This window comes from Equus quagga, chromosome 11, assembly GCF_021613505.1.
Source record: "Equus quagga isolate Etosha38 chromosome 11, UCLA_HA_Equagga_1.0, whole genome shotgun sequence".
Taxonomy (NCBI): domain Eukaryota; kingdom Metazoa; phylum Chordata; class Mammalia; order Perissodactyla; family Equidae; genus Equus; species Equus quagga.
The window spans coordinates 36,525,015-36,549,509 of NC_060277.1; the positions used below are offsets into that span (position 1 = coordinate 36,525,015).

General features: G+C 35.1%; 1 protein-coding gene across 2 annotated transcripts in view; it reads right to left on the bottom strand.

The window, feature by feature from the left end:
• The window catches only part of MANEA (mannosidase endo-alpha), a 76,657-nt gene that overhangs the window by 27,711 nt on the left and 24,451 nt on the right, over positions 1-24,495 (bottom strand). Inside the window, exons 1-3 of one of the 2 annotated variants that reach the window (XM_046676408.1) lie at positions 19,949-20,113; positions 16,250-16,346; positions 6,290-6,868 (exon numbers count right to left, since the gene is read on the bottom strand). In XM_046676408.1, the coding sequence (XP_046532364.1) occupies positions 6,290-6,830 (541 nt within the window). In that variant the 5' untranslated portion in view covers positions 6,831-6,868; positions 16,250-16,346; positions 19,949-20,113. Of the gene's footprint in view, positions 1-6,289; positions 6,869-16,249; positions 16,347-19,948; positions 20,114-24,495 lie in introns of those variants that run through there. The other variant, XM_046676409.1, reaches the window with a different exon arrangement.

Below are 24,495 nucleotides of genomic sequence, written 5' to 3' on the forward strand. Positions count from 1 at the left end.
AGAGTAATCAAGACAGGATGGTATTGGTGAAGGATAGACATATAAATCAACAGATTAGAAGACAGTCCGGACACAAACCCAAAAAAACACAGGCATCTGATTTTTGATAAAAGTAGAAGAACAATTAATGGAGATAGGACAGTCTTCTATCCAGAAAAACTGGATGCCCACAGTACAGGCTTAGCAGAAAGAGAGGCATGCCCATTTTCCAGGAATAAAAACTACTTATCACAGTCTCTATAGCCCTAGAAAAGATGACGTGCTTTCAAGAAAAAATTACGAGGCATAGAAAAAACTGAAAAAAATCCAACACACTCCCAAGAGACAAAGCAATTGGCAATCAGTAGAACTAGACTCAGGTATCTATAGAAATATGAAACTATCACCAATCTACAATTATAGATACAAATTTAAGCTTAATATGAACAGTTATTCTAAAAGAAAAGTTTATGACATTTTGTTAAATGTTAATAGATCCATTTAAACTTCAAAAATCTAATTTATCTTACTATAAGTTCTAATTCTCCTACTTTTATGTACAAATTTTAAAGGCAGGAGATGCAAAAGTAAGACATGTGGCCTTATAAAAATTGGTATTTTCTGCCTTCAGAAAATATTCTAATGCTGATTTCCATCTATTGGTTTTGACACATCAAAGATGAAAACAAGGGAAAGATTAGGGGATTTGACTTATTCACCTTTTGTCCTCAGAATCTTGCACAAGGTTTGGATATGGTGTAAATAATAAATATCTAGTGCTAAACTGAGGGAAAGAGAAAATAATTTTAAAGACAGTGAATTATGTTTTGCTAAGTATCTTAGTTTTCTATTGTTGCCATAATGAATTGTCACAAATTTAGTGGCTTAAAACAATGCAAATTTATTATCTTATAGTTGCATAGGTCAGAATGTGACAGGGTCTCACTAGGCTCAGATCAAGGTGTTGGACTATACTTCATTCCTTTCTGGATGCCCCAAGGAAAAATCTATTTCCTCACTGTTCTGAGCTTGTGGAGGACACCACATTCTTTGGGTCATGAACTGCTAAACCCATTTTCAAAGGCAAGAACAGCAAGCTGAGTCTTTTTCAGATCACATATCTCTCACACTTTTCTTCCCTTTCTACTCTAAGGACTTATGTGATTAGATTAGTCCCACGGATAATCCAGGATAATTCCATCTCAAGGTCAATTGATGCCTTCAGTGCCTCTGGAACCTTAATTCTCTTTGCCATGTACAAGAACATATTCAGAGATTCTGGGCATTAGAATGTGTACATCTTGGGGGCCATTATTTTAAATACTCTACTATGTTTTTAGAAAATTTTATAAAAAAAGAAAAGGTACCCATGTGGTATCTTTAGAATTGTAAGATATCAATACAAGGGATAGACTGTTATCTTTTACTTAAAAGACTTGAAAAGAATACAAATCATCAGTGGCTTCTGCTATCTGATACATTATTATGATATAATAGTTGGAGTTTAAAAATAACATTAATACTTCATTTTAATTTCATCATTCTTTTCCAGAAAAAAATAAAGTGGACCATTAGGATTTATACACATAACACTTCTAACTGTAAAAGCAAAAATTTAACCAACTTGTACTCTGTAATAAAATAGTATAATTACTTTACACAGCAATTTAAGAATAAAAAAGTGACCATTTATATCAAAGGGAAAATATGAATGTTAAAGAAGTCAAAGCACATTCAACCACAGAGCAATTTAAATAGCCTTCATTTACTATCTTCTTCAATTCAAAAAATGCCAGTCAGCATGCCAACTTCATACTAAAATAGTGTTTTGTGTTCAGTATTTTTACAGCCAAATTATTGTTCACCTAATAATAATGAGTATAATAGGAAGTAATGTCAGGAACACAATGGCGTAAGACGCTCCTCTTTCATATGCCTCTTTTTAATCAATGAATTAGACATCCATACACAAATAAATCGCCTTTGTGGGCACTCTGGGACCTACAGCCTTACTCCAAGGAACCCATGAGGAATCTTGCCCAACAGTGTAGCATGTAACAGACAAACCTCCCTGTGAGCTGCGGAACCAGGAGAGCTGGCAAAACTGCCTAGAACCCTCTCACTGCTGTTGGGCAAAAATCAAGAGTGCTCTCCCAAGCAGGCATCATGGACAAGAGAGAACTTCCAGAAGTCCAACCTTCCCAAGGAGAGCCACCAGCACATCCTTTGGTTGCAGTGGAGGCGGTAAGAGAAACCGTACTAGTGCTGCCACTCTCCTCTAAAAAATGGAACACGATAGATAGCCCAGAATTAAACTCCCACATATAAGGCCAACTAACCTATAACAAGAGAGCCAAGAACATCCAGTGGGGAAAGGATAGTCTCTTCAACAAATGGTGTTCGGAAAACTACATAACCACATGCAGAGAAAGAATATTGGATCCCCAGCTTACACCACTCACAAAAATCACCTCAAAATAGATCAAAAATGGAAACATAAGACCTGAAACAGTAAACACTTCTTAAAGAAAACACAGAAAGGAAAATCCTTGACAATGGACTTGGCAATGACTTTTCTGGATATGACACCCCAAAGCATAGATAACAATAAGAAAGAATCAACAAGTGGCACTATATCAAACTTAAAAGCTTACACTGCAGAAGCAACAATTAACAAAATGAACAGGAAAATTATTTGTAAACCATCTAACAGATAAGGGGTTAATATCCAAAATTTATAAAGAACTCATGTAACTCAGTAACAACAACAACAACAAAAACGATTCAATTAAAAAATGGGCAGAGGAACTAAAGAGGCATTTTTCCAAAGAAGACATTCAAATGGCCAACAGGTACATGAAAAGGGGTTCAACATCACTAATCAACAGGAAAATGCAAATCAAAACCATAATGAGATATCATTTCACACCTGTAAGGTGGCTACATCAACAAAACAAGAGAGAACAAGTGTTGTGAGAATGTCGAGAAAAGGGAACTCCTGTGCACTGTTGGTGGGATTGTAAACGGGTTCACCCACTATGAAGAACAGTATAGAGGTTCCTCAAAAAATTAAAAATAGAACTACTATATGATCCAGCAATCCTACTTCTGAGTATACATCCAAAGGAAATAAAAACAAGTTATCAAGAAGATTTATGCATTCCCATGTTTACTGAAGCATTATTCACAACAACCACAATATGGAAACAACCTAAGCATCTATAAAGGAGTGAATGGATAAATAAGTAGTTATGGTATATATATGAAGAATGGAATACTGATATTCAGTTATGAGAAAAAAGGAAATCCTGCCATGTGCAGCAACAGGGATAAATCTTGAGGACATTAAGCTAAGTGAGATAAGTCAGACCTAGAAAGATAAATACTCTAAGATAGCTCTTATATGTGGAATCTATTAAAAAAAAAAAAAAAAACCTCATGGGGCCGGCCTGGTGGTGGAGCAGTTTTTTTTTTAAGTTCATGCACTTCAGCAGCCCCAGGTTCACTGGTCCAGACCCTGGGCGTGGACCTACATACCGCTTACCAAGTCTTGCTTTGGTGGGCATCCCACATATAAAATAGAGGAAGATGGGCACGGATGTTAGTCCAGGGCCAATCTTCCTCAGCAAAAAGAGGAGGATTGGTGGCGGATGTTAGCTCAGGGCTAATCTTCCTCAAAAAAACAAACAAGAAAACAAACTCAAAGAAACAGAGTGGAATGGTGGTTACTAAGGGCTGGGGAGTGGGGAAATGGGAGAGATGTTATTTAAGGTATATACTTGCAACTAGTATTTAAGTAAGACCTGCACATTTAATACACAGTACAGTAATTATAGACAACAAAACTGTACTATGGACATTACACTTGCTAAGAGAGTAGACCACCAGATGAAACGATAATTATGTGATCTGACAGAGGTGTTAGCTGACGCTACAATGGCAATTATACTGAAATATAAATGTATCAAATAAATGTGCTATACACCTTAAAATTATACAATGTTATATGTGAATTATATCTCAATTAAAAATGTATAACATTCAATATTTAACTGATATGGAAATAACTTATTTACAGATGGATTATAATGTCACTTTTATTACTATCAAGTGTTTTTTTAATTTTCCCCAGCAGAAAATCAACCAAAGAAATAGAATATTTGCATCAATAGTGAACCTGTCACATTCAACATTAAAATAATTGTATTGTTGATAATGTTTGGAACTAATTCATGTTCTTATGTTATGTAGTAGTAAAATAATATGTGGGGCGAAGGTCTTCATAAACATTAAACAGGCATAAAACTAAATATGAAGTGAAACTTTTCTTCTTGATCACAATTAAATTATAGCATATGCAGTATGTCATTTATATATTACTTCTATATTTACATATGATATATATGTTATAAATAAATATATACATATATGGAGCCATTATACATCTGAGGGGAAAAAAACACCTCACTGTATACAGTTCAGTTTGCTTTAAGAAAACCAAAACTTTTGCAACTATCCATTTTTTTCATCAATCAAGTTTAGCTTTTAATAGCCACAAACAAGTCTACCTTGAAATAACAGAAAAGACTTGAATGTGGTATAAATTCTTTGTAGAAAACAGGGAAAAAGTCATTTGAAAAGTCCTCCCCACCAAAAGCAAGTTATAGAGACAGATACATACACACACAGCAGGCAGTGCGGTCTGCATTTACCAGTCCTATTTTTGGGCATAGTTTACGTCACAGAACACAGAAACTAGACTTATTAGTATACACTAGAAAGTAAGATTTTTTTTTTTAAATAGTTGAAACAAAACCCACAATTACTCCAGAGAAGAAAACCAAGTAATCTTGCACACAGTTTTTGTTCATGTTCTTGCATATATTGTTTTGTTCAGGAAAAAGCCTTGCGTGTCTCTATAAACATATCAGCTCAACAGTGAGTTTTTGCCTTTTGTAGAACTAGAAAAATGTGGGAACACCCAATTTGTTCTTGTGTTCCTAGTGCTAGGGACACTAACAAGACAGAGGGAACCAAAACAGGAAGGTTTTTATAAAGGGCATATTAATGAATTTTCAGGTACCCAATTATATTAAAGAATTTTCAGGCACCCAATTATATTTTTTTCATATTATTTACCTGTGGAATAATAGGGCTCTATCTAAATATGTGTAATTGGAGTGCCAAAAGTTAGAAGGAAGAGGAAGTTGAGGGGAGGGGGGAACGACAATAAGAATAACCAGTTACTCCGCATCAGTCAAGGTAAAGGTGCATACTGTCAGCTTCAGAGCAATCACAAAATAAACAAGATGAAAGAATACATGTAATAACCCAGAAGAGACTACAAAATAGAATAAACATATTCAATACAAGAGAAGGCAGAAAAAGAAGGAAAAGGAACAGAACAGATGGGATAAATAGAAAACAAACAGCAAGATGAAACATTTAAAATCAACCAGAGCATTTTACATTAACTATAAATAAAATAAACACAGAAATTAAAAAAAAGAGATTGTCTGACTAGTTTAGAAAAACAAAAAAAAGACCAAATTATACGCTACATGCCTAAAATTTGAAACAGCCCACTGTTCATCAAGGTTAATGCAGAAACAAATTGCTATAACCATCCAGTGGCATCCTACTCAGCAATAGTAATGACTAAACTACTGATATAGTTAACAACATGGGTAAATTTCAAAATAGAGTACTGAACAAAAGGCCATACACGTACAAATCCTGGATTATTCTATTTTTATATAGTAACAGAATATTCACAACTACTCTACAGTGATAAAAATTAGATGCATAGTTTCCTGGGGTGGAGGGTGGTGCTGAGTAACAGAAGAATGACAATTTTGGGGCTACAGAATATTTTACTTCATTACTGGGGTGATATTTAAACAGGTATACATCTTTGAGAAACATTATTGAGCTGCAAATTTAAAGTGGGAGAATTCACTGTATTTTATGTAAATCATAACTTAATAAAAGTCAGAAAGAACACTAAATTAGAAATAAATTAGAAATAAAATAAATTAGAAATAAAATTCACATATCCAGAAATGCTCCAAAATTTAGAAATTAAACCACATTCTTTAAACTAGTGTTTAAGGTGGTTGCCCGGATGTTCAAGAATATATATACAGTTTGATTGGAGTTTATAAGTTAAAAATCATAATTAATAACAATGTAAAGACTAGTAATTTAATGTTCTACAAAAAATTATTCATATAAACACATACACATACATACACACTCACATACATACACACACAAACCTAAACACACACACATAAAATAAAATAATTACCAATTGAAGCTGAGTACATTTGTTTCATGTGAGTTTCAATGACAGAAGGATCCCGAGAGCTATAACTTCCCAGCTCAGGGTAAAAGCTGGAGCCAATGTCATCTGGGGGATTGTGTTTCCCTTGTGGATAATTCTTGGTTATTTTAGGATCCCAATGCTTCAGGATTGGATGGTTCCAATGTACATATTTACCATCAAATTGTGGATTTCCATACCAACTGTAATAAAATACATGTAAATAATAATTCAGAGGTGGCTGTTCTTCCAGGTTAGGTTCAGAAGCTTTGGAAGCTTTTATAGTGATTTCAACACTTTTTAAATTCTTGACATTTGTTTCACTGTTGATTTTGTCACTCTTTTGGGAATCAAAACTTTTCCCCAAGTGAGATTGTTGACGAAGTTCTGGAAGAAGGTCCAGTCCAAAAGGATCTCCAAAAGTAGCTTTATTTGGTCTCAGCATTTTTAAACCCATCATCAGAGAGAAGATAAATAGAATAAAAAGTGACAAAATGATGCAAGTCTTTCTTCGAAACTTTGCCATGACGACATACTTTAAACTCCAAAATGGTAAATGTTTAGCTGTAATTTATTGAAAAATGGTAATTAGTAAGTGGTATTAACATTATTTTCCAATGTCTTCAAAATGAAAAGTAAAATCCATTCAGTTCATTACAATGAAAAAATTTCTAAGTGCATTATCATGTTAATTATACCATCAATTATTGATGTCTACAAAAGAATCCATATATGGCTTGGCTAAATAGCAGTATTTGTTTGGAAATATCACAATTACATTTTGTCAGATAAACATTTTAGGAATTTTAAGAAAATGAATATATTTTTCAATTGGGCATATTCTGCACATACTGAATACAGAAAGGGAATATCCTATGTTTATGGACTAAAATTTTCTAAATATAAATATAAAATTAAAGGTTCATAGTTTAAAAAAGGAAATACTTATATTAAAAGTCTAGTCATTAAATGGATTTGCAACAAAGTCAATTTTTTTTTAACTAAAATAATGATTTCACATGAAGGGAGTAATCACACATTTTAAATGACATTTTTGAAATAGAATGAGATAAAATAAAAAAGAACGACAGTAGATAAAAGAATAACAAGTTAGAGATTCCTAATTTAAAAAGATATTACTTTACAACTTTAAAAATCTTATTGACAGAGGTTATAAACACTAACTTAAAACTTCTAGAATGGTATTGCATGTGTGTTTTTATGTTTTAATAAGCAGATGTATACACATATCTGTATAGGTAAGTGTGAATATGTACAAAGGTGTATACACATACACATACATATGGATAAAACATTTAAGTCTTTTTAAGTTTTATTAGAAAGGTATTTGGCAAAAAGTTGACGTTGATTGAATTTGTAAAACGTGACTTTCTAAGATAACATCATGCTGTTGTTATTCTAGAGAATTAAGTTAAAATAAACTAACCCTGATATAAGACAAGTAAAACTCACTCTAATGAGCAAGTAGTTCTGTCACACACACACAAAAACTTGTAAAAACTGCTGCTTCTATTATGCATATATGCAAGAAATACTAAGATGAGCAAGCATACTTCTTTTAGGGCTAAGATCACAGAGATTCTTTTCAAAGTCAATCTCGTTTAACTGTGAAATATATGACACCTAAAGACACTATAAAAGACATATGTCTAGTTTGAAACACACAAACATTGGAAAAGAAAACTACCAGCTTAAAAGCCCATCTCCACCTTTTGTGTCCCCTGCCAATCACCAGCCCTGTCCCTTCTCCTTGCTTAAGGGCATCCACTTGACTTTGTGTTTACCATCCCCCTTCACCTTTCTTTGTAGTTTTTCCAAAACATAAGCATACCTAAACAATATTAACTTTGTTTTGCCTGATTCAAGATTTTAAGTAGATATGGTATATCCATATATACACCATACACATGTGTATGCATCCACACATGAATATATAATAAGTATATTAATCTTATATACAGATATACTTTTACCTTACATATATTTACATACACTATAAATATGTATAATTATATCTATAATTCGATGTATATAAAATATACAAAACTCTTGAGAAATAATATCGTTTACTAAACCTTCTGACACTTTACCTGGCATCCTAACTCTTCCCCATCCCTACGTCCCAACACACCAGTTCTTTCTCTCTTATAAAAAGCCATGAAAATGGACTTTTAGTAAAGGAATAGGTAGATGGGTTTTGGGATTTTATTTATAACTATATTAATTCACTGGTTTGATGAACATGCTTTCATGTCAAATATTTCTCCTTTCCAAACCTTGAAAATAAAGTTATCAAAGTAACACTTTCTCTTGTTCCTAAGACTCTAATTTAGGGACCGACCCCCCCAAAAAACCTTTTATTACATTTTAATATCATTGCATGGATACACTGTGACCATATCAATAAGCTGGACTCAAACTATGTCATGTAACCGATCAATAACATAAGATGTAAGCTAAAACAAACATTATGAAAGTAGGCATAGTTGACTTTAAGATGAGAAATAGCTGAATCTTTATTGCTCTCCAAGGAACAAATAAAAACTTGTTTCATTTGCTTGAAATAGCAAAAAAAACCTCCAGAAAACAAAAAGTAAAAGATGTGTAATTCACTTTCAACTATATTATGTAAAAAGTAGTATGCTAGGTGCCACACAAAATAGGTTTATTAGTAAGACAGTTCTTATGTTCAAGGGGCTTAGAGTCCATGAGGAAGGGGAAGACACATATGCAAAGAAGAAAAGTGCCAAAAGAGAAGTGGAAGGCATACAGCAGAATGAAATGTCATATAAACTAAGGAGGTGAAGAAAACTCTTTAGGAAAAAATAGTAACATCTTGGAAGAATGTGTACAATATGCATAGGCCGGTGGAAAAGAAGGGAAAAGAAGAGATAGTCATTAAGTGTCAAAGGAAACAATATGCCCAAAGATATACTGGACATGGAAAAAAGATACATTTGTAAAATAAAAAGGCTTCTTCTGGCTGCAGCACAGAAAACAAGATGGTGAGGCAAAATAGAGCTGTAGAGGGATGTTGGAACCATGCTGTACCAAAGTGAGAGGACAGTTCTTATTCTGGTAAACAGGGGGACACTGGAGACTTATAAACAAAATATCGGCATAGAGTTTAGAAGGATGAAGCACCTATAAAAAATGACATTGAAGCCATGCCACTTTACCATTTTCTAATCTAACAATCTCCCATTCACTGATGATTTTGGCAACTGACTTCCTGTCTTCCCCACTACCCTACTTCTACTTTTAGTGACTCCGCGAACATGCATGATCCAGGCAGTAGCTTACCCTCCCAATTCTTTGCCTCACTTCTAATGATCTGTTTTTCCACCCCACTTCACCAACTTGTGTCATATGCATACTCTTGATTCCGTCATTTTCAACCTTTTATCACTCCAAAATCTTCATTCTTTTTTCATTTCTAAACATAATGTCTCATGCTTTGAACCCCTCATTCTAGCAATTTCTTGACCTTATTGAGATGTCCAATCCACTTACTCTACCACTTTTTCACTATTTCTCCTTTCATTCATGTTTTGTTTCTAGTGACGCAGTTTATAGCCCACAGTCTAGCATTATAATTCCTCACTTGCAAATACCCTTAACTCCCTTTATTTCTCCCCTTTCTTAATACTTACCTGGTAAAACCTCAAATAAATGATGCCTGTCTTGACTTTGATCCAGAACCACAGAATGATACTGGAGAAAAACATAGAACCATACTGATTTCTCACTTTGAATTCATGACTATAAATTTCAAATGGACACTCAAGTCGGCTTAACAATCCTATTACTCTACCCCAGTATATTTACTTTTCTAACCTCAAAAAAATTATTTCATTCCTTTTCATTTTTCATAAAACCTGCTACATTACCAACTTCCCTTATTCTCTTTTGATAGCCATGTTTTATACATCATAGAGAAAACAGAAACAATCGTACAGGCACTCCCTTATGGTCCCATTAAGAAATTAACTAACCTCTAGACATTTACTTTTCTATTGTCAGCCAATATTTCCGATCTTAATATTTGCTCCATTTCGCTGCTTTGCTTTTCTTCTATAGAAGTCTTACTACATTTATTGACTTTTGCTCAATTTTTACAACTGTCTTTTCTCTTTTTCACCTCTTTCTTCATTTCATTTCGATTTTAAGTTTCTCTTTACACTCTATTTCTCCTAAAGTGTTATCTGTTGTCTTCTAGTCTTCATTTACAAAATAATTTATGAAGTAGTTTTTCTGTCAATTTTTATTTTCTGATTAATTTTACCTCATTTCTGAGTTTTCATAATTGTGATTTATTTATTCATTCATATCTCATATAATTATTTCAATTGTTTCCTTCTATTTAAGCATTAAGTTACAGTTGTCGTCTATGTTTTGTGAGCATGTCTCTCAGGCATGCTCTCAATGTTTACAAGAATATTAACTGTTGCCAATAATGCCTTTGCATGGGATTTGACTGCAATCCTTTTCTGTTGCTAAATAGTACATAAAATAATTTTCCCTTAATTTTTGCAAGTGACCATTGAATCATGATAGCTTTTCTAGCTTTACAGCTCTAGAGATCTTTCTTCTGTTGTGTAAAGTCGTAACGTGGCCTTGAATTTTTTCTGAGATCAGTTGGGTTTTTTTTTATTCCCACGTTTATTCTGGAATTTTTAATTTCCTTCGCTTCTATTTTGTTCTTAGCCTGATCAATTTGAAAGTTATTTCCAGAAGTTACTCTTCAATATGAGGCTTTGTTCTGAAAATGAGCTTCAGCTACTTAGTTTTGCAAAGTTCTCAGAAACGAAGATGCTCTAGCCCCTTCAGATATGACTTCAAAGCTCCCCTCCTCCTTTGCAGCTATTATTCTCAAATTGGGCTGCTACTCTTTCCAATTAATATCTATGTTTAGACATTTTTCTGTTTGCTGATAAGCAGACACACTATTGCTTCCCTCTGCTTCCTCCAGCACAGACAGACAGAATACAAGTCTTGTCATTGTTAGTGAGCTGTCCCCATCCCTCACATTTTGGGGTCTGTGAGGATAACTTGTCATTTCCATTTTATTGCAGATGCTTGTTTGGTTTTACTATTTTAATGCTATGTTTTTATGATTTCAGGAACATTCATAAACTATACCACTGCGGTTGCCATCATCCTTGAACTCTCTTTTGTACTTTCCTAAAACATGTCTTTAACAGTATCCCATTAGGTTTGCACTCCTGTATTTTCATGACCACTTAATTCAAAATATATTCTAATTTCCATTATGATTTCTTCTTTGATGACTTATTTATAAATGTATTATATTTGGAAGATTTTCTAGTTATCTTTTTGTTATTGATTTCTAGTGTGAATGCAGTGTAAACATCCCCTGTATGATATCAATCCTTTGAAACATGTTGAGACTGGCTTTAAGGCTCAACCTATGACCAATTTTGTTAAGTGTCCCATACGCACCTGAAAAGAATACATATTCTGCAGCTAATGGTTACTAAGTTCAATGTATGTCTATCAAAACAAATATACTAAGTGTGCTGTTTATATTTTCCACATCCTCATTTTTCTTCTGCTTGTGTTAAAAATCCCCCACCATCATTATGGCATGTCTATAAATGTTTACATTATACAATTCTAATTGATGTTATTATGTAGAGACAAATTTAGGACTGTTCTATTTTCCTTAAGTATTAAATCTGCTTTTATAATACAATGTTCCTTTCCTTCCCTACTGATGGGTTCTGACTTGAATCTTATTCTGTCTAATATTAACATAGCTACAACAGATTTCATTTGGTTCATGTTTAGAGAGTACCATTTTCACCATTTTATTGTCACTTTAAATGGTTATTTTTGAAACAGGACATTGTTTTTATTGTTATTGTTGTTTTTAACGTAACCTGACAGCCTCTGTCCAATAATTGTAGTACTCATTACATTTACAATTCTGTAAATATGGATATTACAGCTTTAAATCTACTTCTTACCCTTGCTTTCCTTTTGGCCTCTCTATCTTACAAGCTCTATTCTCTCTTACCTTCTTTTTGTTTCATTTTTCCCTATTAGCTGGTTAATTGTACATTCTCTTTGCTATTATTTTAGTTATCTCAGTGATTATGACATGCATTCTTATTTGTCAAAATCTTGTATGAATTAGAACTTCACTCTCTCTCAAACAATGAAGGTACATTTAGAAGACTTTAATTCCTTTATCCCCGCCCCAACTTTTATGCTTCTATTTTGGTGTATTTTATTCTTTACATATATCTTAAACCCCACCAGACAGTATATTGTCTTGTGCCGTCAAACTTCATTACATTTACTCTTTCCTTTGCTCTTCACTTCTTCCTGCATCTCCTTACTTCCATTCAAAATAATTTCCCTTAGGGTGAAGAAATAATTTCCTTTAATAGGGCCATTACCATTGGTGTGCTGCTGATCAACTCTTTCCACATTTGAAAATATCCTTATTTTGCCTTCAATCTGATATATATGTAAAGATTTCTATATTGGCAATTATTTTCTTTCAGCCCCAGCCATTATCTTGTCTTTGATTGTTTCTGTTGAAAACTCAACTATGTATATTTTTCTTGATTCTTTAAAGACTTTAAAGATAATACATTTTCTTTTTTTCTGGCTACTTTTAATATTTTTCTCTTCATCTTTAGTTTTCAGCTATTTTCCTATGGAATATAAATGGACCACGGTTTTCTTAATATTGATCCTGCTTTAGGTTCAAGTGCTTTCTTCAATCTATGGGTTGATATCCTTCCTTACCTTTGTAAAATCCTGACCATTATCCCTTCAAATATTGCTTTTGTTCCATTATTGCTCTCTTGCTCTTTCATCTCTCATTTTGGAATACGTTACACACATGTTAAGAGTGTTAAGTCATGTTTCATAAACATTTTTTTTTATTTTCCTCATTTTGTCTCTCCACACTTCAGTCTGAATATTTACTTCTGAACTCTCTTCCAGTTTCCTAATTCTCTTCAGCTGTGACTTCCTATTTCAGTTATGATTCTAGTCTTAGAGTTCCTATTTGACTCTTTTCAATGATATCAATTCTCTGCTAAAGTTTTCCATCTTCTAATTCCTTGAACATTTTAATCCCTTTTATTTAAAGTCCACTTCTAATAAACTGAATTTGGATCCTAGGAATTCTGTTTCTATAGCCTGCTTTTTTTTCTTTTTTCCTCTTAATATCCAGAGAGTCACTATCTTTTTTTGTATGCTAGGTCTTTTTTTTTAATTGAAAAGCAGACATTGTGAACAAAAATTTTTAGAGACAATGTGAGGCTCTACATTATTTTCCTTCAGAGAAAGCTTATTTTTGCTTCTGGAAGACTGCTAAGGTAGCGAAAGATTATCTTAACCTAAATCACAGACTGAAATCTTCAAAACTGGGTTTAAGTCATTGTGAATATTTGGTCTATTTCTGATTCATCCTTACACCCGTGAGTTCTGAAATCAAAGCCACAGGTATTGATAAGATCTCTCCTCTTTGACAGGCCTTGGAAGGGCCCAGAATTCCAATTTTGGTCCCCACAGAGCCATGAAAATGCAGAAAGTTCTGTTCATTTTCTCAGCTGCCACTTTATCCTAACTGTGCCAGCTGTGTCAGCTTCTCTGCTGCTACTTTTGAATCAAGGGTTTTAAACACCCCCCTATTTCCTACCCCAATCTCCCAAAGAATAATGCAAGTTAAAGAGCTCTGAATCATTCAAATGATTAAATAACCCCACCTTAATTCTCTTATAACCTCAGTGTAGTGAAAGGCTTTATAACTATGACTCAAAATTCAGATGCAATAAATGAAAAGACGGATTAATTTAACTACATAAAATTTTTAAAAACATTTATCAAAAAACACTATAAACAAAGTGAAAGGACAACTGACTGAAAATATCTGCAAAATCTTCTACCTCACTGAAAATTAGAAAAATGCAAATTAAAACTAGACAAAGCTATCACTTATCTATGAGATTGGCAAAAAATAAACAAACTATGAAGATACATCCTGTTGGCAAGACAGTGGGAAAATAAGCACTCCCATACATTGCTAGCGACTCAAACTGGTACAACCTTTTTTGGAATTTGGCAATATCTAACAAAATTACACATCCTTTTACCTTTTGACTCAGCAATTCTACTTCATGGAAATTTACCTTGAAAATATACAACCAACAGTACATAAAATCATATAAAGTATTGTTTGCAATTGTAAAATATGAGCTTATTCAGGTGAAAAAAATGAGAAAGATCTCTGAAACGACAGAAAGTGATTTTCTGTAATGTAAATAAGAAAATATACATTTTCTCAAGAGAACAAAAGAAACACAGGAAGAATAAATAAGAATCTAATGAGGTTGATTACCTACAGGGGGCAAGGAGGAACCAAGTGGAAAATCTGAGAGGATGAAAATGGGGTAGAAGGGCTGGGAAATGGAAGTGACTCTTCTCTGAGTACACCTTTTTGTATAGCTTTCTCTTTTTGAGCCATATTATATTTCACGTACTCAAAACAAACAAATATTAAATGCTAAACTCCACTTAGTAAGCTGTTTTTTGCAATAGTACAAATTAGCAATTCTTAAAATACTTATTGTGTAAGCAAATAAACAATATATGCTAGAAAATGGGGCCCAGGTTTTTCACTGACAAAAAAGTGAGTCATAAATATAGAAAGTGGGAGGCTAGAGTGAATCTTGTGCTATCAGATTGTAATTGGCAGTATCAGTATGGATGTGTGGATTTTAATAGATCAATAAAGACATGTGTATGTGTTTGTGTGTGTACACGTAAATGTATTCACACTATTTCCTAGTTCTGTCCTCTCAGGGTGTCTAGAACCAAAGAAATACCTGTAGCAATGAACACATGATCCCAAGATTTTGGTTTCTAAATACCTTTCTCTACATAAAAGAACCAAGTTCCTCTGAGAAATATTGTTTCCAATACTATAGACGAGAAAGCAAAAGATCACCCTGCAGCATCTTGCCAGAAAGTAAGGAAGTACTCAAAAAATGTAGGGGACGTGTCCATAGGACACAGAAGCCAGCTTGAAGGGGCAATCACTGGCTAAATCTGGGGACAATTTTAGCACCACAGTAAGGAATAAGAGTAATAAATTATAGCTATTAAAATATGAATTATGAATCTATACTGATATTTTTAAATGCAAAAATAAATAGAATAAAGAAGCCTATTTCTTATATTAGAACACCAACTAATAAATTTAGATAGAATAATGGACTTAGAATATCACCATTTGGTAATCAATATAATAATAACTGTATCAGGCAAGAATCACCAATGGATATTAAATGAGGCAGTAAAAGTCTGATGAGAAACAGGTTATCTACTATTGGCAAAGTATCTCCCCAAAAGATACCCAATTAACTACAAAAGGAAACAGCAACTTAACAGTGCAGAACCTAGCAGACATCACCTTAAACAAGTGGCCAAAATCAACTGAGGAAGTTAATTTTGGATAAGTAGATATCATGAGTCTCCTGAGAGGATACCCTAAGGAGGACACAGCATCACTGCTGTGGTATTTCTGCCAAAGCTTAATCTGGAGCTAATCATGAGGAAACATCAGACGATATGTTAGACACTCAAACATCCACATGTATATGCATACATATACACACATACATACACATTACGTATGTGTATGAATAATTATATACAATGTAACATATAAGAGTGTGTGTGTGTGTGTGTGTGTGTGTAACGATAGAGCAAATGTGATAAAATTATCACTTGGTGAACCTGCAGGAAGAATATACAGTGATTGTTGAGCTGTTTGTACTGTTTCTGAAGCTTTTCTGTAGGTCTAAAATTATTTGAAAACTAAAAAAGAAAAAAGAAGAATCCCACCAGCAAACTGGAGGACATGAGCTGTTAATCTAATACCTGCTTATTTCTGGAAAGGGTCAACTCGTATAGTCCTTCATGCTCTGCACTGCACGACTCCAGGGAGTGAAACACCCATGGACAGAACGTGGCAGCCCTGTGAACAGGAAAAAGGGATGATATAAACATTTTGGCCCGCCTCTATGATTTCTTGTCCTGAAATTTCAGTTATCAAGATAAATCCTTCCCTTTGCTTAAAGAGAGAATTTTGACAAGCCATAAAGTAGAAAAAAAAATTATGGACATAATGTGATCTCAACTATGTTAAAGATACAAACAGAGGAAGGAAATATACTTAAACATGTATAATGATTACCTCTCAGTAAGAAAACACAGTGATATTTTTCTACTCTGTCTTCTACAATTAGAACATAATACTTCATAAGGAAGAAAAGTTTGAGGTAGGTACTTTATAAGGGAATAATCAATGGTAATGAATATTGACAAGTCACAAAGAATGGGAGAAATAACCCCTAAATTTAGAAATGAGTAAGACAATGACTTTTGAGACGTTGACCATCTGAGCGGTGAAATGCATGGAAGAGTCAGGATATATAAGGGAAAGAATATTGATCTTGAAATCTGAAGATCCAAGTTCAGATCAGCAATGCTCACCTAGTTGTGTGATCCCGAGTAAGTCACTTTCTCTCTTCTTAAAAATGAACATTTACGGGGCCAGCCCTGTGGCTGAGTAGTTAAGTTCGCGCGCTCTGCTTTGGCGGCCCGGGGTTTCACTGGTTCGGATCTTGGGCACAGACATGGCACGGCTCATCAGGCCATTTTGGGGCAGCATCCCACATGCCACAACTAGAAGGACCCACAACTAAAAAAATATACAACTGTGTACTCGGGGGAGTTGGGGAGAAAAAGCAGGAAAAAAAAAAAAAAAGACTGGCAACAGTTGTTCACTCAGGCGCCAATCTTTCAAAAAAAAAAAAGGAATACTTCGTCTGTCTATTTTTCTGACAAAGTTGTTCTGTGAATCACGCAAGATCATGTATGTGAAGAAATATCGGCAATTATTTATTATGATGAAGATTATTACTAAAGGTGGGTGTCTGGCAAGCAATTAATAACCAACACATAGTTTATTCTCTCTAAACGACTGTTCTCTATATGGCTAAGTTGTAAAATACTACTCATCCTTCCAGACAAAGTTGAAATGTTGCCTCTTCTTCTTGATACCCCTCCTAATGATTCCAGGGTGAAAAATTCCTGCTTTTTACATTGACATTTCTTTCCTTATGTATTTCATCATATTTACTTATATTTACTTATTTACATGTATTATATCCCCTACTAAACTGCTCCTTAAGGTCCAGAAATGGAGCCCTTATCTTTACACTCTAGTAGAGCCCAACATATCTTACACAGCATCTATAAGTGTTCAGCTTAAACAATTTAATTTCTGGCCCTTCTGTTTTTGACGTTGGTACATAATTGCACAGTATGTATACAAAAAGATTCTACTGACTATACATATACTTAACATGTTTATAGTCTCTGTTGAACAGATTATATAGGAAGGATCATATATAGACAGATCTAATACTTTTTAAAATCCATTTTAATGGAAATTATCATGTCCAACATAGCAAACCCACAATGACCCTTGAGATGCCTAACAGGTCTAATGGTCTCACAGGAAGTGAGGAGAGGAACTACTTATTTGGCTTCAAAAAAAGAAAGAAGTTTCAGAAGTCACCTAAGAGGAAAAAATTACAAGTTAATTGCAGATGTACAGGTTCCCAAAGCAGGAACCTACTCAAGGTATTGGCTTTCAAAAATCTGTCTTCAAAGGGCAGTTTACATTACATAATAATACGTGGAAGTTATACATAATAGGTTCTTCTGAAACTCTATGGTTTCTATTTTCGTGTTTTGTGCTTCTAATCTCTGAGATGCTAGTTTTTGACTTGGAGGTCTAATGAGGTCTAAGAGATCCAGAAGCAGTGTGATATCAATTACTATTTCAAAAAGAATATGCTGTTATCCTGGTACTCAGAAAAGCCAAGAAGATTTCACCTTTTAATTATCTACTGTTAAATTATAACAGGCTTCTGGTGCTTTTTCATCTTTTTGAGTATTGTTTTCTTCTAATTTTATTTTCTAAGAAGCCACTGGAGATAAACTTAACTAATACTAGAAGACACATCTGGAACTTTCAAAATCAGTTTCGGTACGGAGGCTTCCTTGCTCAGGTCGGTTTCAGTGCAAACATTTGTACCCTTTGGTTAAAAGAAATTCAATTAAGTGTACTCTCACTCTTCCATTTTAATCTTCTCAACGACCTGAGAAGTAGAATCTCTTTTTAACACCATTTTACAGATGTGGAACTGAGGTACAGAGGTAACTTTTCCCAAGTCTTGGGCTAGCAAATGGCTAAGTAACCTGTCAGGTTCAGCAACTGGCAAGGAACAGAGCAAGTCTGGCTCTGGGACTCAAGCCCTTGCCCTCATGCTACTCCATTTTCCTACAACATATCAGACAAATCAAATTTAGAGAATACAACACTGTAATTTTTGTGACATACATAAAACCTGCTGACGTGTGGTCATATTTTCATTTAGATTATGAGCTTAGAAAACAATGATTATCTGTTACCTACTCATAAACTGTTGCCCGAATTTAATCCGAAGACAGTTTATTTTCTGATCAAACGCTTACTACTAATCACGTGACTAACAGCAAACACTCTGGAAATGTTTTATGCGTAAAGCCTGAAAATCCACAATATTCACTGCCCTCCACTATTTTTGGAGGTTTACATATAACTCAATATGAAATAAGTAACATATTGTCATGAAAACAATTTGCAAAGCATGTGACAATATTACCAATACCTAGATTTCATTTTGTCTTTTTCTTTCAAACTACAGTCTAAATATTTTAACGTAATCTATTCCAGTCCTATTTGTCTTTTTTTATAAAGTTCATATAATTAACATTATCCTCCCTTACTTTATTTTTTTAAGCACTTCCACATTTTCCCTTAAGACTTATCCGTAGGGTCCTGCCATAATAAAAGGAAAACAAACTATCATAACTGCCTGAATTTCAATTTTCTCCTTTGGATAAGGGAAAAAGATACTAGTCCCGCATAGCTGCATCCCGACACTTAGCAAAAGATCACAGGCTACGGTGATCGTGCCAAATATGTTAACAGGTGAACGGGAAAAATCTCTGAGCCGGCCTCGCCATCCTTGCTCTCCTCTCCCGACCCGAGGGCGCCGGGAGGCAAGAGAAGGCGACCTGCCTGCTGCACCCCAGGTCCCGTAGGCTTCGATCTTTCCTCCTTCCCCGGAGGCTCAAGGCCGAGCAGCAGTTTCGGGACAAAAGGACAAAGCACTGAAAGGCTTCCCCCACTCCCAGAATTCTCAAACTACTGGGAGAGAAGGGAAAACCGAGGCGACAGGAGGTTCCGCTCCAAAGAAGTGGCGGAGAAGAGGCCGACAGCGTCGGGATAAAGCAGGGTAGACGGCTAGAAAACTAACCCAGCCCAAAACAGAGGGATGCGGCCTCGGGTCCCGAGGACCGCCGCTCCACGTCCCCGCCGCCCGCCCGCGGGGGACAGGGTCAAAGGCCGCGGGCAGGCGAGCAGCGAGCAGATTGGCTGGCGGACGAGCGCGCAGGCGCTGGGGTGGGCCCGGTGCCCGCCGCGGTCGCGGCCGCGGGGCCTTGAATCCTTCAGCTACTCACCAGGTGCTGGGAATCCGGCCACCGGCAGGCACTCAGCCGCCAGAGCCGTTGAAGTTGGGAGGAGAGACAGCGTCCCCGGCCTACCGGCTACGACGCCAACCAGCCCAGCCTTCTGGAAGGCGCGCGCAGAGCGTTCCGGGAGCCCTGAGGGGCGGGGCGGGGCCCGCTGAGGGGCGGGGCTCTGGTTTCCCGGCACCGGCCCTACGTGTCTGCGAGGGTCAGGAGGGGAGTGGAGGGGGAGAGCCTTCCGTTGCCTTCGTACTGATGGAGAAAAGAGGCGGAGTGGCGTCGGGCTGGCCTCCCCTTCCTCTTTCTGCAAGTGGTGAGGACGCTCCCCTCTTTTAGAAACTTGACAGCTAAGGTTCCGCTGGGAAGCTCTCACTAAGCGAGGACAGCTGTTTTTGATGTGAGGCGTTCCAAAGTTGCCTTGAAGTCGAGTACACGGGTTGTTTTCAGACTTTTTAAATTGAGAGACTGTTTTGTCTTTTTTAAAAAATGAAACTTTACTTGGAAGCCCAAGGTAGACGAATAAAGATAACATTTTTAATTTGCAAATGGATGTTATAAAATCACATTTGTATTGGAATATTTATAGAAATAATTGAGAGCAATAAGGCAGGTGTGAAGAAGAGGAACTTCTGAAGGTTTCCATTTTACATCAGACTCGGAGCTAGAGAATTCTCCATTTTGTTTGGTTACATAGTAACAAGAAATCTTGACTCACAGTGTAGAACTTGCTGGTGTGAACAGGTTTGTAAGGGCTCTCCCTAAAAATCTCACTGGGTTTTTTTAAACAAATTTTAATTGTTAAATGTATATCTATGAGTGTATGCCGTATGTGCACGTTTTAAAGAATAACAAAAAGAATATCCAGGTACCCACTACCGGGCTGAAGATACAGAAAAATATCAGTATTTTTGAAGCTTTCTAGAAGGCCTCTTCAAAAGTATTTTTCCCTCTCAGCCAGAAATAACCATTCTGCTGAAATTTTGTATTACTCATTTCCTCGCTTTTCTGATAACAGTTATAATAGATAAAATTCCCTAAAAATATAGCTATCCTGGTGTTATATTTTATATAATGAATCATGCTGCATTTTTTCCCTCTGACCTCTATTTTCACTACACATCCAGGTTTTGAGATTCAACTATACATAGATCCATTTCACGTGGACTAAGCTGACACGTCATTATCCAGAACGCTTGCTATAGTTAGATCTTAAAATCTTTGCCTGGTCACAGCATCTGATTGCTCTTTCTTTTGTTTTTTGTTTCTGTTTTTGTTTTTGCTGAGGAAGATTTTCCCTGAGCTAACATCTGTTACCCATCTTTCTCTTTTTGTATGTTAGCCGTGGCCACAGCTTGGCCACCAACAAGCAGTGTAGGTCAGGAACTGAACCTCGGCGGTCAATGAAGAGCCTGCCGAACTTAACCACTAGGCCACTGGGGCTAGCCCCTGATTGCTGTTTTAGTTTGCATTTCCCCTCTTGCTACTGGGCTTATGCATCTTTAATATGCTGAATAGCTATTTGGGTTTCTGTGAAATGCCTGTTCTCAATTTTGGCTGATTTTTTTATTGGATTGTTTGCTTTTGAACATCAATTTGTAGATAATCTTTATATATTTTTAAAGTTTAAATACTTCTTGTCAGTTTTATGTATTGCAAGTAGCTTCTCTCAGTTTGTGGTTTTTCTTTTAACTTTCTATGTTTCTTTTGATGACCAAAAGCTGTAAATTTTGAGATACAGCTAATTGAATTTAATTTTTTACATTATAATTTCATGCATTTTGCCTTCTCGTTTACAGGAGTCTTCCCAACCTGAGATCATAAGCTATTCTCTTCTATTTTCTTCTAAAAGAACTAAAGTTTAATTATGAAATATTTTAGAAACAGAAAGGTACAGATAATAACATAATGAACACCATGCGCTCATCTCTATGAATTCAAACATTTTGCAAGCCCCTCTTTTTTATGATTTTTCTCTAAAATTGTCTTAGCTATTCGTGGCTCTTTGCTCTTCCATCTAAACTTTAGGATGAGTCAGCCAAGATCCATTAAAAAAAACCCTATTTGGACTTTGATTAGAAGGGAACTGACTTTATAGATTAATTTAGGGAAACTTACCTTCTTATCCATGAACATGGTAGAATTATCTACTTTTTCAGGTCTTTTATGTTCTGTAATGCTTTGTAATTTATTGAAGTTTTAAACAAGTTTCATTATACAAGTTCCTAGATTTTATTGTTAAAATTGAAGATATCTTTCTTTAAATTACATTTTCTAATTTGTTATTGATGTTACATAAAAAGAGCATCAATTTTTGTTTATTGGTCTCACATCCACAAAACTTTGCTGAATTTTTTTGTTTGTATGTTTTCTTTTTTTCTTTGTTACTTCTCTGGATATGTGGTATAAACATGATTTGTAAATAAGGATAATTCTTTCCTTCTTTTTCACTTCTTAAACCACTTATTTATTTTTCTTTTCTTGTGTATTCACAGGACTTCTAGTACAATATTTAATGAAAGTACCAATAGCTCCTTATCTCATCCCTGACTGTACTGCAGTCCTTCTAAAATTTTATCATGAAGTATAATGTTTGCTACGGGTTTTTGGTAGATGCTTCATAAGAATTATTAAGTGTTCTATTTCTAGTTGCTAGATTCTTTTTTTAATCATGAATGGATGTTTAACTTAATCAAATATTATTTCTATAGTTTTTTGTTTTGGGACAGGGTGAGGAAGATTGGCCCTGAGCCAATATCTGTTGACAATCTTCCTCTTTCTAATTGAGGAAGATTGTCCCTGAACTAACGTCTGTGCCACTCTTCCTCTGTTTTGTATGTGGGATGCTGCCATGGCGTGGCTTGACAAGCAGAGGGTATGTCTGCCCCGGGATCTGAACCCACGAACTCCGGGCTGCCAAAGTGGAGCACACAAACTTAACCACTATGCCACTGGGCCGGCCCCCTACATTTTTTAAATATAATCATTGTTTCCTACTCTAATATGTTTATAGGGCTTATTATATTAATAGATATTCTAATGTGGAATGAGAGAGAAGGTATTTTATTTTGCAAATATATCAATGCATGACCGCTTCTGAAAAACTGTTTGATTCCTTTATACCTGACAGTGTAAATAAATTAAAGTAAACGGATTCTCACTGCATCACTTTTTCTGCCCATCAGATTCATTGCCTGATAGTGTTTATAAATTGGATTGGAGTTGCAGAGAATGCCCCATCCTTTACCTCTGACTGCTCTGTTGGTCCTTTGCTTCTGGCAAGGAATATTGAAATGGCGTTGATAAAGACAATGTTGTCATTGTTTTTTTTCCCCCACATGGCTTTTTTCCGAAGAGTTTTTGTGTATGTTATGTAATTATTTTCTACATCCCTGGGAGGTATGGAAACAATGCTTTTTTTGTAATGACCACATATATAATTATACATGTAATTACGTGCTAAATCTTCATGCTAAATCTTGACATTTTTTCAGATGTGGAATGGCTGTAATTTCTTCCAAGTGAAAGTTTCTATTTCTCATATTTTTAAAAAATTTTTTAAAATAGTTCCCTGAATATGGTAGATTTATAAGTATTGATTCAGAAAGTTCTCCATGACAAATTAGTAAGTTAAGAAACTATCTTCATTAATATTTACAGGATGAGTCCACTTATTTAAATACGTGTGTATATGTATATATATTATATATATAAAATAACATATGTATCTTAAATCATATAAAATATCTGAAGGGATGTGTACACCATTAAGTGTAGTCATCTAAGGGAAGGGGAATGAAAGAAGATTTTCCTTTTTTACTCCAACACTGTAGTGGGTTTTATTTGTTTATTTTTACTATCAGCACATATTTATGTATTTTGTAATATAAAAAATAGCACTAGAGTAATATGCAATTCATCTAATAGGTGGTTTCTTGGAAGGAAAAGATATGCGCTGCATGTAAGTTGATTTTGCCTAGTAAATAGACATTTTAATTGTTTCATCAAGGGTGATCATTGAGATCTCAAAGAAAAAAAATGATCCAAAGAAGGAAGAATGGGAAAAAAATACAAATTTTGCTTATCAAACTCTTGTTAAGAACTATCCTAAAGCATTAAACTAATAGTAGCCTTTGATTTCTTGCAATTGCCATTTATTATTGTAATAGTCCCCAACCTACAGGGTTCTTGGGGTGGATCTTGTCTTGCTACTAGAAAAACAGCACACATTTCTCTTTTGCTATTAGCAATAAAGATCCTTCTCCTTATTTCTCAGGCCTACGCAAACTTTTATCCCTACAGCCATCCTTTTCGCTGTCTTTATTTCAGTGAGCCTCAGACACATACAAAATATATAGTGTGTGAGGAGGTATACCAGTTAGGGTTAGCTCTGTTCGCACAAACAGAATACTCAACAGTTGCATAAACAAGATAAAGGTTTGCTTCTCTCTTGTGTAAAAGGGGTGGGGCTCATTTCGTGACTCCACAGTTATAATGGATCTAGACTCCTGTTTTATTTTATTTTATTCTACTTTACGTTA